Genomic DNA, 12,203 nt, shown 5'->3' with positions numbered 1-12,203 from the left:
TTCGCAAGACTTGTGCAGGAAAAATAAATCAATTCAATTTAATTCAATTCAATTTTATTTATATAGCGCCAAATCACAACAACAGTCGCCTCAAGGCGACTCACACACACACTCGAATAAAAAGAAAAGAAAATCAAAGTGAAGATTGTTCAAGAGTTCCCTTATTTATTTATAAATATTAATTTAAAATATTTATATATTCGTGACACAATAAATAAAGAAATACAACTGAACCATACTACTGACTACACCAGACCTACATGCTTACGAACTTAGCCCAGCAAGTATAACTTTAACCTTTGACTGTGCAAAAGCCAACATTTAGATTTAGTTTTATACTTTAGGTTTTTTGAAATGTACCTTTATCAGCCAGCTTCCCAAACATTTGTTGAATATATTATTGAACTAAAAGAAACGTTTAACGAAGCTCTCCATTGAGGTAAAAAAAATTGTCTAACAATACACTTATGTTTCGGAAACTGAGACTATTTGAATTTAAACCCTTACATTATAAATAGCTGAAATACATCACCAAAATAAGCTAGTAATAATTGTGGATTTTCTAAACTTGGCATGATTAGTACACGAAAGTGCTGCAGTTTTAAGTGTATATTTTCATAGTGATCATTACAAGTCAGCAGCATATGATACAACTGCTCCGTTTATAAATTCAGGGACATAAGAATGCACTGCTGCTATTAACGTCTACTTTAAGCTGAAAAGTGAGTGAGCACACTTCCGGTTGGTTTCTAACTACTTGCGGCTGACTTACGAGAGGCTTTGAATTGACGCAGCCCTCTTCTCGAGGTTCAGCTGCTGTAGACGTGTGCTGCATGTGCAGCTTCGGAAAGTCTTCACCACGAAGCAACCGTGGGTCAACACTACGGTCCACGCGAGCAACGATTCATGTGTGGGAACCGTCAAGGCAGACTGAGTGAATGGATCCGCATTTACACGCGTCACGCCTTCTATAAAATACACGCTCACTGCAGCTGCTCTTTTGATTATGATAATCTAATTGCTCCCTCTGGTGTTCAGCTCTACCACAACCGCTTCCAGTTGAGATATCATCCCTAAAACAAGCCGATGGTAGCGGTCCATTTGCAGATAAATCAATGGGATTGTTTGTGGTCGCGTGCACAGACGGCTTCCTTAAGTGATGCTTAAGCAAAGCAGTTTTACTGTTTAGTTTTTCAGTGAAATACAATGAGGTCAACAAAGGCCTGACCTCTGATGTTAAAGATGAAATAAAACAGAAGCTGGACTGGAGGCTGTGGGGCTCTGAGGAGTGCTTAAACTGCTTGGGTTATGCTGTTACAGAGTTACGAATGCATCGCAAGGTCTTTAAGTGCATCCAAATGATATTTAGTTGGTGTGAACAGTGACTGCCTCCTGCAGACTCAGTAGCCTAGTTTCAGTTCTTTATCGGTACATTTGGTTTTCATTTACAGACCCTGAAGATCCCCTCAGAACAGTCTTTCCTGATTCTTTAGCTTTCGTGTTTGTAGTCTCTTTATTTGTGTATTTAGAAGATGAGTAGCTAAAGGAGCGAGCTTGTGGAAACCCCCTGTGTGCAAGTCTCATCTCAAAGGACTCTTATAATAACAGCCAAATTTAGCAGGTTCAAGCAGCTCATTTCCCTTAGCCTGCACAAACGCTGTGTGCGCTCCTCTGGCTGACGTATGAAATGTGATTTCCTTGATTCATAGAATAGGATACGGTAAAATGGGAGGTGTGGGATGTTTGGCGTTGCCTCAGTGATGGATGCTCCTTCACCTCCAAATCAGTCCTGAAGCCAAGATTGAAGAGCCCGTCTCTGGTTATGGTGCACTTAAGGACCGAATCAATTTACTTGCCACTCTTTCCCTAGGCCAACCCACTCCTGCGTACCTATTTTAGGAAGCAATTAAAGTAAAAGAAAAAGACTTGCGAGTGCCAAGAACATCTGATCCTGGTTCACAACCAACAGGTTGATTAATAGCATCCTCTCTTTTTGATTTACCCGTGTCAGAGTGATGTAGGGTTTCTGGGCCGCACGTCCGCGTCAGATCGCTGTATTTCATTCAGACGATTCACGGGCCCCGTGAGAAGGTGGCTCAGTGACGAAGTCCACAGTGACGAGAAGTGAATTTAGTAATCAAGGGGCCGACAGGCCCCTCCTCCCAGCTCGGAGAAGTATAAATATATTGACGGGATGGTTTTAAGCAAGTGGACATCTAGCCTTGCTCGAAGGAGTGCTCACAGTGCGAAATCCGCTTGAAACATTACATTGAATGCCATGGACAGGGTTACAGCTGTGAGCTACTGTTTAGGACTCCTGAGTTTGTTTCTACTGCTCAATGTAGACGGGAGGAGCATATTTAATCCAGGTGAGTGTGCAAAACAGCACATTTTATTTGAATTAGAATGCCAAATGCATGCAACTGCTGATTAAATGCTTTGTCTATCAGTACAGTTTTATCAAATTTCAACATATTGAGAGATAATAAGCATATAACTCACTGTGTGTTTGCTTTGGTACATCCAGGAAACCCTGCTTTCAGTCAGAAAGAAGACACAGATTCCCAGAGCAAGATTCTGGCACTATTACTGCACAAAAGCTTGGTCCCAGTGGAAAAGGATGATCCTCTGGGTGAGACCTACAAACAAATGCCTGTGATAACATGCACAGGTACATTTCTGCTTTGGTTAACTGGGTCTCCTTTCTGCAGGTGTTGAGCTGGCTAATAAATTAGCTGAGATCGAGGAGGTAAGGCTTATTTTAACTGGCACTAATAAAATGTAATTTCGATGTTATTATAATGTGAACAAGCTGCTCGTGTATAAATGGAGCACTCATTTTTTGTTTCACATTCTCAAAAGTTGTTACAGTAATTCACAAAAACATTGGAAAACCTCTCTCGATGTGTTATAATCACTTTGATCTGTATTTCTAGCTGAGAGCGCTGAGGGAGGACCTGGAGCTGGAGAGGAAGATTACAGCTAATATGGTAGAAGGCAAATCCATAACAAGGAAACGCGGAGAACGTAAGCTCTAACATTTACAATCATTACACTATAAATATACTTAATATGAGCTCATTGTACAAAATGCTGTCTTTTTGCCTGTAGCCTGCTTCTGGAAGTACTGCGTTTGAGACAGATGCAAGAGGAGGATAACCACTGTGAAATCTTGCTGCAAAGCCCAACATAGCCTTAAAACTCAGACTAGCAGTAGTATAATCACTCTGTATTTATCCCAGCAATATAGAGATGTAACATAGTTGTTTCATTAATAAAGGTTTCGTTTCACCGTGGCTTTACATCTAGAATCTGTAAATAATCAGCCGCTCACTGGAAATACTTGAGGGTCACATATAACGAAACATTACACATTACTTTACCTGAGAGTTTTCTTTGCATGACACGTGTGTTTTTGTCGCCCTCCTGTGGTAGAATTGGAAATTACATGCTTGTTTGTTTTTCACACAAGTTCTATCGCCTCATCACTGCTCATAGAGATGCACCGCTGTTCATTTTACTGTGTAAATAAAATCATAATGTGAATCTGTACTTCTTGTTTTCTTTTTTCCTTTAAATAGGGCCGCAATGTGGGGAGAATGGATGGGTGAGAGGATGAGATGGAGCCGCATAAGGGGGGAACGAGATGAAAAAAGGGGGTCGTGAACACGACGGAAGACGTAGAAAGCATGTTCAGTTAGGAGGTATGTAGGAGACGGAGGGGAGGCCACATGTGTGCAGCGAGGGTGGGGGGGTAAATCTGGTGCGAACAAGAACGGGGAGGGTTCCCCCCCCCCACCCCTTCCCCCCCCCCCCCCTGGTATCCCCCTCCACACACTCTCCCCCCCCCCTTGCCTTTCCCCCCTCCCCCCCCCCCCCCCCCCCCCACCACCCCCACCACCTTCGCCCCACCTGTCACACCCCATTGTTTTGTGGGGCCGAACAGGGGGGAAGTACGGGGATGCTGTGTTGGGCAGTGGCGGGCTTGTTGGTGGCACAGGGACGCGAGAGGGGGCGAGGCGGGAGTAACACGCCACAACGGCCAAACAGCGCCGCGCGGAAGGGAGAAAGGCAAGGAAGGCAGAGGCACACGATGAACACGAAAGGTGCCAGGGCCCAGCATGGGGGGGGTGCTAGAAAGTGAAGGAAACAGAGCGAGAGGCGAGGGGGTGAGGGGGGGGATAACAAGAACTCAGTGGACGGCAGAGAGGAAAAAAGAGCATAGCACGCGGCCAAGGGACCACTCGCGTGCGGCTGAAACGAAGTGGGCGGGAGCAGACAAGGCAAACAAGGCCAGCGGGCGCAGAAAGCACATCCATCGGGATCCAAAACCCAAGCCAACCAGACAAGAGCACCACGGAGCCGTGAAAGGGGATAAAAAAAGGTAGCGAAAACCGGGAAAAAGCGAAAGCAGGACCGATAGGAGGACGGAACACAAGACAGAGAACCAGAAGCGAACGAGACGGAGGAGGCCTAGCCACGAAAAAGCAGGCATGAGACAGGTCACGGAAACGGGGGGGGGGGGTAATTGAGATACAAAAGGCAAGAGGGATGAGGGCAGAAAGGGGGAAGAAGTAGGGAGCCGCGGGGCGGCAAACAAGCGGCAATAAAACGGAAGAAAGAAAGTATAAGAGGGGACAAAAGCACAAAACAGAATAAAGACAACACGACGGGAGATGGTAGAAAGGAGGAAATTAGGAGAATGGGGTAAGTACTGGCCGGATGTTCGAAAGAAACCAGGTGGACGAAAAACTAGGGGAGGAGCGAAAAGGAGAGAGCGAAAGCGCACCCAGCTCGTGGGCGGACGAGGAGGAGCGTAGTGTGTGTTGTTTGTGGTTTTTGTTTGGGTGTTGTGGGTGCCCGCCGATAGCCTAGAGGGCAGCGCGCGAGCGTCGCCGTAGGGCAGAGGCGAGGAGCGCGTGGCAAGTGCGCGAGAGCGAGCTGGGCGTGGAGAGAGGGGGCAGCGAGCGCGGAGCAAAACCGTCGCCAGCGGGGGATTCCGCCTTCGTGCGAGATGCAGGGGCGTGGCACGAGCGAGCGCGAAGGCAGAGAGAGCGAGTAGAGAGCTTTGGCCGCGCGCAGCGGACCTAGGAAGTTAATCGAGAGAGAGCTGCGGGGACCGCCGAGCGCCGCGAGGATGAAGAGCGCGAGAGGAAAGAGCCCATGCCAGAGAGCTCGCGTGCGGACGCGCGCGGGAGCGGGGTGAAGAGCGCGCGGCGGCACACAGTCGCGCATGGAGAGAGGAAGAGATAGAGAGATTAAGGGGGCAAAGAAGAGAGAGAAAATAGAGAGATGGATAAGAGAAAGTAGGGGGAAGAGGGGGAAGCAGAAGAGAGAGAGAGAGTAAGAGCGCGCAGAGAGAATAGCAAACGCCAGAGCGGGGAGGGGGTGGGGGAAGCAGAGGTGGAAGAGAGAGAGAGAGACGAGGAAGAGATAGAGAGATGAAGAGAGAGAGGCAGGAAGAGACAGGAGGAGAGGGAAGATGAGAGAGAGGGTGAAGCGAGGAGAGAGATAGAGAAAGATTGAGAGATGCGAGAGAGTAAGCTCGTAGAACGATAGAGAAAAGAGATAAGAAAGAACGGGTGGGAAGGAGGAAGAGACGAGATCAGAGGTCGAGGAAAGCGAGAGGAGTAAAAGAGAGGGGAAGAGCCGCTGGATGAGAGTGGAAAGAGAGAAGGTAAGAGATGGGGGGCAATGAGAGATCTGAGAGCGGAAGGAAGCAGCAGAGAAAACGGTGAGAGAGGGCGAAAAAGAGAAGGGGGAGATTGGTGTGGGTATGGAGAAGAGCGAGAGAGAAAGAAGAGGTAAGAGAGGGGAATGAGAGGAGAGAGGGAAGAGAGAGCAGGGAGGGGAAGACGAGACGAGAGAGGGTCTAAGAAGGTAGGAGGGGAATGAAGGAGAGACCGAGAGAAGAGCTCCAGGGCGACGAAGAGGCGAAACAGAAAGAGCGAGAGAGACGAGCGCAAGAGCAGGAGACTGCGAGAGAGCGAAAGAGAGCCGAGAGAAAAGGCAAAAGTGAGAGAAGATTAGGTAGGGAAGATGAGAGAGAGAAGCAGGAGCGAAAAAAAGAGATGAGCAGCGATCGAGAGTGGGGCACAAGCCACGAGAATGGAGAGCGGAGGAAGAGTAGCTGGGAGATGAGGAAGATAAGAGAGAGGATAAACAAAGAAAAAATAAAAAAATATAAAACAAAAACAAAGAAAAATAAACCATTACTAAACGAGAGAGATAGTAGAGGGCAGCGAAGAGAGCAGAGAGAGAAGGAAGAGCCGAGGAGACGAGAGCGAGGACCATCGAGGTGCGCGGTGGCTAGCGCGACGATAGAGAGCAGAGCGATGCACGAGGGAGGGTGATCAAGTCGGAATAGGCCTCGCGCAGATGGTAGATCTGACAGATCGATATCTCTCTTCTCTATGACTCTATATCTACTCTTCCTCTCCTCTATGCTCTTAAAGAGATATCTCTATTACGATCTATCGAGCTATTCAACTAGTCTCTAGATTACGATCCTCCTCTCTCTCTCTTCCTCTCTCTCTCTCTCTTCCTCTCTCTCTTCCCCTCTCTCTCTCTTCCCCCTCTCTCTCTCTCTTCCCCTCTCTCTCTCTCTTCCTCTCTCTCTCTCTCTCCTCTCCTCTCTCTCTTCTCTCTCCCTCTCTCTCTCCCCCTCTCTCTCCCCCTCCCCCCCTCTCTCCCTCTCTGTGCTGACAATCAAGCCAAACACCAACATCATCAAATCTACAGTTGAAACCAGATATTTACTCTTCAGATAAAAACACGTTTTTAATTGTAACATCAAATCAGACTAAATGTTTATTTTTTAGATAAATATAAAAACATGTTTGTTAACTTTCAGAGTAAAGAGAGAAACTGTCTGTGTTTCTTAATTGCAAATGGCACCAAATTGTATTCAAACTGAGCCACACTTATGGAGCTCCACAGTTCTGTTCCAGGTGTTTGGTTGACATCTCTGGATGTTCCCATGTCACAGAAACAGGCTCTGTGTTTTGCCTTATATGCATCCACAGCTGTGCCACCAGTTTACTCACATGGACTCTACTAACCAATCAGAAGCTGCTTCAGCTCAGTATGGAATCGTCTGGTTTTCTTATTAATCAACAATAAACTTAGTGTACATGTACTCCTACATTTGATGAAAGTGATAAAAATAGAAGCTCTGTCTCTCTTTATTCTGACATTTAACTAATTCAAAAGATATTTCAATATTTATTTATCCAAAACAAAACAAGTTTAAATTGATGTTTAACAGTAAAGAAATGTTCTTGTGTTTTCTCCCTAAAGTGTAAATATCTGGTTTAAACTGTGAATATACTGCTGTGTATTGAAATTCCTCTTGTTTTGCATAGAAATATACTGAACAACATACAAAGCATAATATATAAAATAACATCTACCTGATTTTTTTCTTTGAAAGAAGCTCCTTATGTCCATTGTTCTGTTCATCAGTACATTACTGATTTATTTAGCCGTGGAGGGAAACGACTGAAAATATGAAATAAACACACATGTAAGCTGAGACTCTCTAAAGAAACAGCATTGTTGTTGTTCGGCTTTTCATTTTGCCGTTTGTTGATTCACTCAAAGAGCAAGTAACGTAATATTGGTCAAGTGATCAGTTTGATATCAATCTTTCGTGATGTTCGATATTTACATTATTTGTACAGTACGAATGATTTGCTTTGGTACCTGGTCAAACTTAAGCTCTCCTCTGTCTGCCTGGCTCCGTTTCTCCAACAGCGCGCTCGCAGGTAGCAGCTGCCCCGCCCCCTCGCTTAGTGTCTGAGCTCAGATCAAACCAATATTAGGGGGGATTCACGCACAGTCGTAAATCCCCACAGTGTTCGAATATTGTGTGTATTTTTTTGTTTTATACAGTTGTCATCCAGGCATCTAACTATGAAAAAATTACACTCCAAAAGACCCCGGGCTTCTGACAAAACAACCCGGGCTTAAGCCCAGAAAGCCCCCCCCCCGCTGAATTGAACACGGGTCCGAGTCTATTTGGTCCCATTCAGAATTGTTAAATTGTGTTAAATTAACTCTTTCTAGTGTTAAAATTTTAGAGTAAAATTAACTCTAAATAGAGTAAACATTCAACACTGAGTAACACCGCATAGTATTAAATCAACTTAACACTACTAGTAGTGTCATATTATTTACTCTTAGTGATTAATTAACTCTATTTGAGTAAAATCCCACTGATTTTTAACACTGAATTATTTGCAATTAACACTGGGGGTTCAAATAACTCTGACGAGAGTTGATGTTACTCTATACTGTGTTATTCATACACTAATCTCTAGTGAAAAATTATCTCTCATAGAGTAAAATTTTAAATTAATTTCACACCAAGTAGTGTTACTAAAACTCTTCCTGTAGTGTTACCTTTACACTCAATTTACTATTTTGCAGCATGAAAACACATTTTTTAATAATGCTTTTACATATAACACATGTGAGCAAAAACCACAACTAGATAATACATTTAACAGATTTATTTTTATGTCAGGCTCAAAATACAAAAATGTAGTGTATAAAACACTTTACAACAATTAATTTAGTTATGGAACGACATGCAGGGAGGAATCTGAAGTGCCATACTTCATTTGAAGACCAAATGGTTTGAAGTAACACAACTCATTTTAGGGCTGGGCGATACGACCCAAAATTCATATCTCGATATTTTTTAGCTGGATGGCGATATACGATATATATCTTGATAATTTTTTAAAGCCATAAAGTAAGAACAAACAGAGAGTTCTTAGTCACAGCTGTGTCCCAGATGTCACACAGGCACTTTTATTAACATACAGCGCAGATGTTCAAGAAAAAATTACTCAGAAATAAATTATCAGCGATTATTAAATAATAATGCTCCATAAATAAAAGAAAACAATGTTGTTTTTGTGCATAACAAAAAGCTCAAAACTGTGCAGTCAAAATGTAAACTAACAGACGCTGAGCACAACAACAAAGATTTCACAGCTGCTCTGTTCCCAACTTCTACTGCGTGACCGACAGCCTGGAGTTTGAAGTCTGCTTCGTAACCACGTCTCTGAACAGGTGCCATTTATGGTCCTTATACACACACAATACGGTAATATTACCTTGAAGCACAGTACGTATCACTCCGCGAGGCTCCTCGCAAACAATACACACATGCTTTCAATTGTGTAATTTAAGTGATGTAGGTAGCTGTTTTGAAGTTCAGTTCATGCTAGAAATGTGTTTTAGAGTTTGTACGTGCTTTGTCTCTGGGGGCCACTGTATATATATTTATATATAAACATATATAAATAAAACTACGATTTTTGCATAATTTTATATTGTTGTTAATAATAAATGAATTAAAGCAACAAAACAACCTGAAGAGCTGGTTGGGAGCCGAAAGAGCCGGTTCTCTAAAAAGAGCCGGAAATCCCATCACTAGTAGTTACAGTAGATTGGTTTAATCCAGCTGCCCTGAGCTGTGCGACAGCAGAGGCACACATATCCAAAGTCTCTTATTTGACCTTTGCAACATTTCAGATGTCGTGGGTGTTTCTTCTACTTTAGTTGACATCACCTCCCCTGTAGTGCAAACTTGTTTAACTGCCACATCAGGCTGTAGATTAACATCAGTGTCAGACTGTTGGTCAAAATAGTTAACGTGTTTGGCATTTAAATGTTTTCTAAAACCTGTGGTTTGGATGAACGTGTACATGTTGTGAAGCATAGTGCTGTAAGATGTGCCAAACACAAAATGTGCTTGTGGCGTGGGTGTGGTCCCTGGCCAGCTGCAGAGGAGGGGTGACGCAGTGAGCTCCCGGGGCGGCGCAGGGGCGGGGTGAACAGGTGTGCTGGGATCTGACAGTGATTGTGTCTCTTTATATGTTGGCAGTGACAGTCGGAGGAGGAGAGCGGACGTGACAGCAGAGAGAGAGAGCGGGAGTGTCTGTGTCCCAGTAAACAAACCACAGTGTCAAATAAAAGTTCTGCTGTCATCATATTCGCTCCAGCGTATGTTTCTTGGGTCCAACATTACAGTGCTTTAAACAGTTCATCAAAAGCACCAAGTGAAGAGGTAGACTTGCATGGCATTCTTGTCAAGAATAATGAAGAACCGGTGGATGTCATTCTTCTTCACCCCAACAGCCAGCAGGTAGGGTTGAGTGCTGGTAGTGACGGCATCAAGGTGCTCTTTGATATTTGTTCCAGTCTGAAAAGACAAATACAGACAGGCAATAAGAATCAAGTGTTTCTTAAACTGGTAATTCATAACATAAAAATAGAAAAACACAAACCTTCTTGAAGAGCACAAGACGTCTTTCTGCTTGAGAAGCTGACACCTTTCCTGGTCTCTAGCGACCCTGACCAGATGGTGGAATCAGATGTGAAAGCAATAGAATCGCTGAGAGGTCACTGTCCCAGCCTGCAAAAATATTTGCTTTTAATAAAGTTGAATCATCATCAACAACACATTTCAATGCATCTGCATTGACAAAATGTTTGAGTAGACCCAAAATACAAAAGAACAGCTGTTCTGTGACAAACATTATAAATGCTGTGAATGTGCTAATCAACAACAGCTCACCAATGTCAGCATTAACTTCAGCGGCATCCTCAGGAGAGTCAGCCACAGTTCTTCCAGGTCAGTGGTAGAAGGAAGCTTCCTGCCTTGTTGGATAATCTTTCTTTTGAATGTTGTTGGCCACCTCTCCAGCAACCTGCCGGATACATCCTCACCAAACATCAGTACAAAATCCTGTTCGATCTGTAACAGGGATAGAGAACAGAGAATCATATCTGCTTTCTACAAAATGTGTGTTTACACAAATATTCACCAAGCCTTTGATATCTTTGAAACGTGGAAAAACAGACAGTATGTTGCTTGACAGCAGAGGGTCAAGGACCATGTTGTGCCGATAAACAAATGTCAACTTCCTCTTCTTCTTGAGTGTGTCTTCATCAGCTGAATGTTCCATCAGAGAGATTGCTTCCTTGCACTCATCCTCACTCAGCATGTTCTCCGTAACGAACTGCAACTCTGGTCTGACAGTCGGTCCGCCACACTGGTCTTCACCTGATGCTCCATCTCCTGGTGCTACACAATATGAAACACAGCTTTATCAAAGCTAATAACAACATTTGATAACCATTATTGATACAGAACCACAGTTTGGAACTGTATTATGTATTTCCACTGAATTATAAATGTTGCCTCCAGATGATAATCGCCTCTCATAGTAATGTTCTTTGGAGAGTGACATGTACAGACATTTTGTTTATTCGTTTAACAGTAAGTTATGTAACCATGAACAGTTGATAAGGACATACAGTTGTATCAGTTATTACTATGAGCTACTTACATTTTTGGAGTACGGGTCACTGAGGTAAAGGGAAAAGGTTACAGCTCCTCTGGCATACATTTCTTTTACCTGCCGTGGTGGTGATGTACTGCAAGATCAAAAGGAAGAGAACTAGTCAGCTTCCCTGGAATTATTAGAGACTTAAAATAATTTGAAAATGATAGTAAAATCACAGGGCCAGAAATAAATTACCCATGTTTTTCTGTCATGTCAGGGACTTGGTCTGATTGTACTCATTTATTATACGTTCTCCACCAGGTTTGCTGGTGAGAATCGATTCCACCAACTGGAAAACACAATAAAAACATCCTACATGTTGATATAACCACCGCAGTTCAGAGCAACTACAAACAGAAATGACACTGTTAGAAGAATGTGGAAATCTGCTAACTCTTACTTGCTTAGCTTCTGCATCCAGCTGCTGACGTTTCCTAAAAGGGCTGTCTGAAAGGATGACCGTGTCCTGTGAATCTGATGAATGTGGCCATGATAACTCAGACGGCTCAGGAGACACTTCTGCAGCAGCTGTTTCCAGGCCTCAAAAACAGGAGCAACACAAATCAGTTTACATGGTCCCTCCATAGACACATTTTATAAACTCTCTTTAATAAACAAATGACATCCAGTGAAACACATATCACTCAAACAAACCTGAAGACACTAAATAACAAAAAGAACTTAAAGCACCTTGAACACCTTTTTTTATACAATGTTGGTTTCTTACCGGCAATGAAAAACTCCTGAAGGCTCGGCTCAGATACTCTAGCAAATTTCTGCACACCTCCCAGTTTTGCTTTAAGCAGCATGCTTCCTGTAGACAGTAATTTCTTATAGTCA

At 43.7% G+C, this 12,203-nt stretch overlaps 1 protein-coding gene and 1 long non-coding RNA gene across 2 annotated transcripts; one reads left to right on the top strand and one right to left on the bottom strand.

Annotated features, from left to right (window-relative positions):
• Positions 1–763: 763 nt before the first annotated feature.
• Positions 764–3,552, top strand: uts2d (urotensin 2 domain containing). Its single transcript, XM_040052777.1, has 5 exons — positions 764–2,369; positions 2,528–2,632; positions 2,712–2,749; positions 2,937–3,027; positions 3,112–3,552. Exons 1-5 carry the CDS (start codon positions 2,279–2,281, stop codon positions 3,135–3,137), a joined length of 351 nt encoding a protein of 116 aa, XP_039908711.1. The 5' UTR covers positions 764–2,278; the 3' UTR covers positions 3,138–3,552.
• A 5,864-nt stretch (positions 3,553–9,416) lies between these two features.
• LOC120747205 lies at positions 9,417–11,527 on the bottom strand. The gene is made up of 5 exons (XR_005699067.1): positions 11,367–11,527; positions 10,842–11,101; positions 10,592–10,771; positions 10,302–10,429; positions 9,417–10,216 (listed from the first exon to the last, which is right to left on the bottom strand). It is a non-coding gene; the product is annotated as an uncharacterized LOC120747205 (long non-coding RNA).
• Between the last annotated feature and the right edge of the window lie 676 nt (positions 11,528–12,203).

This window comes from Simochromis diagramma, unplaced genomic scaffold, assembly GCF_900408965.1.
Source record: "Simochromis diagramma unplaced genomic scaffold, fSimDia1.1 OVJJ01000419.1, whole genome shotgun sequence".
In the NCBI taxonomy this organism is placed as follows: domain Eukaryota; kingdom Metazoa; phylum Chordata; class Actinopteri; order Cichliformes; family Cichlidae; genus Simochromis; species Simochromis diagramma.
The sequence above is the reverse complement of the archived record's forward strand: the minus strand, read 5'-3'. Positions and strand labels throughout refer to the sequence as shown.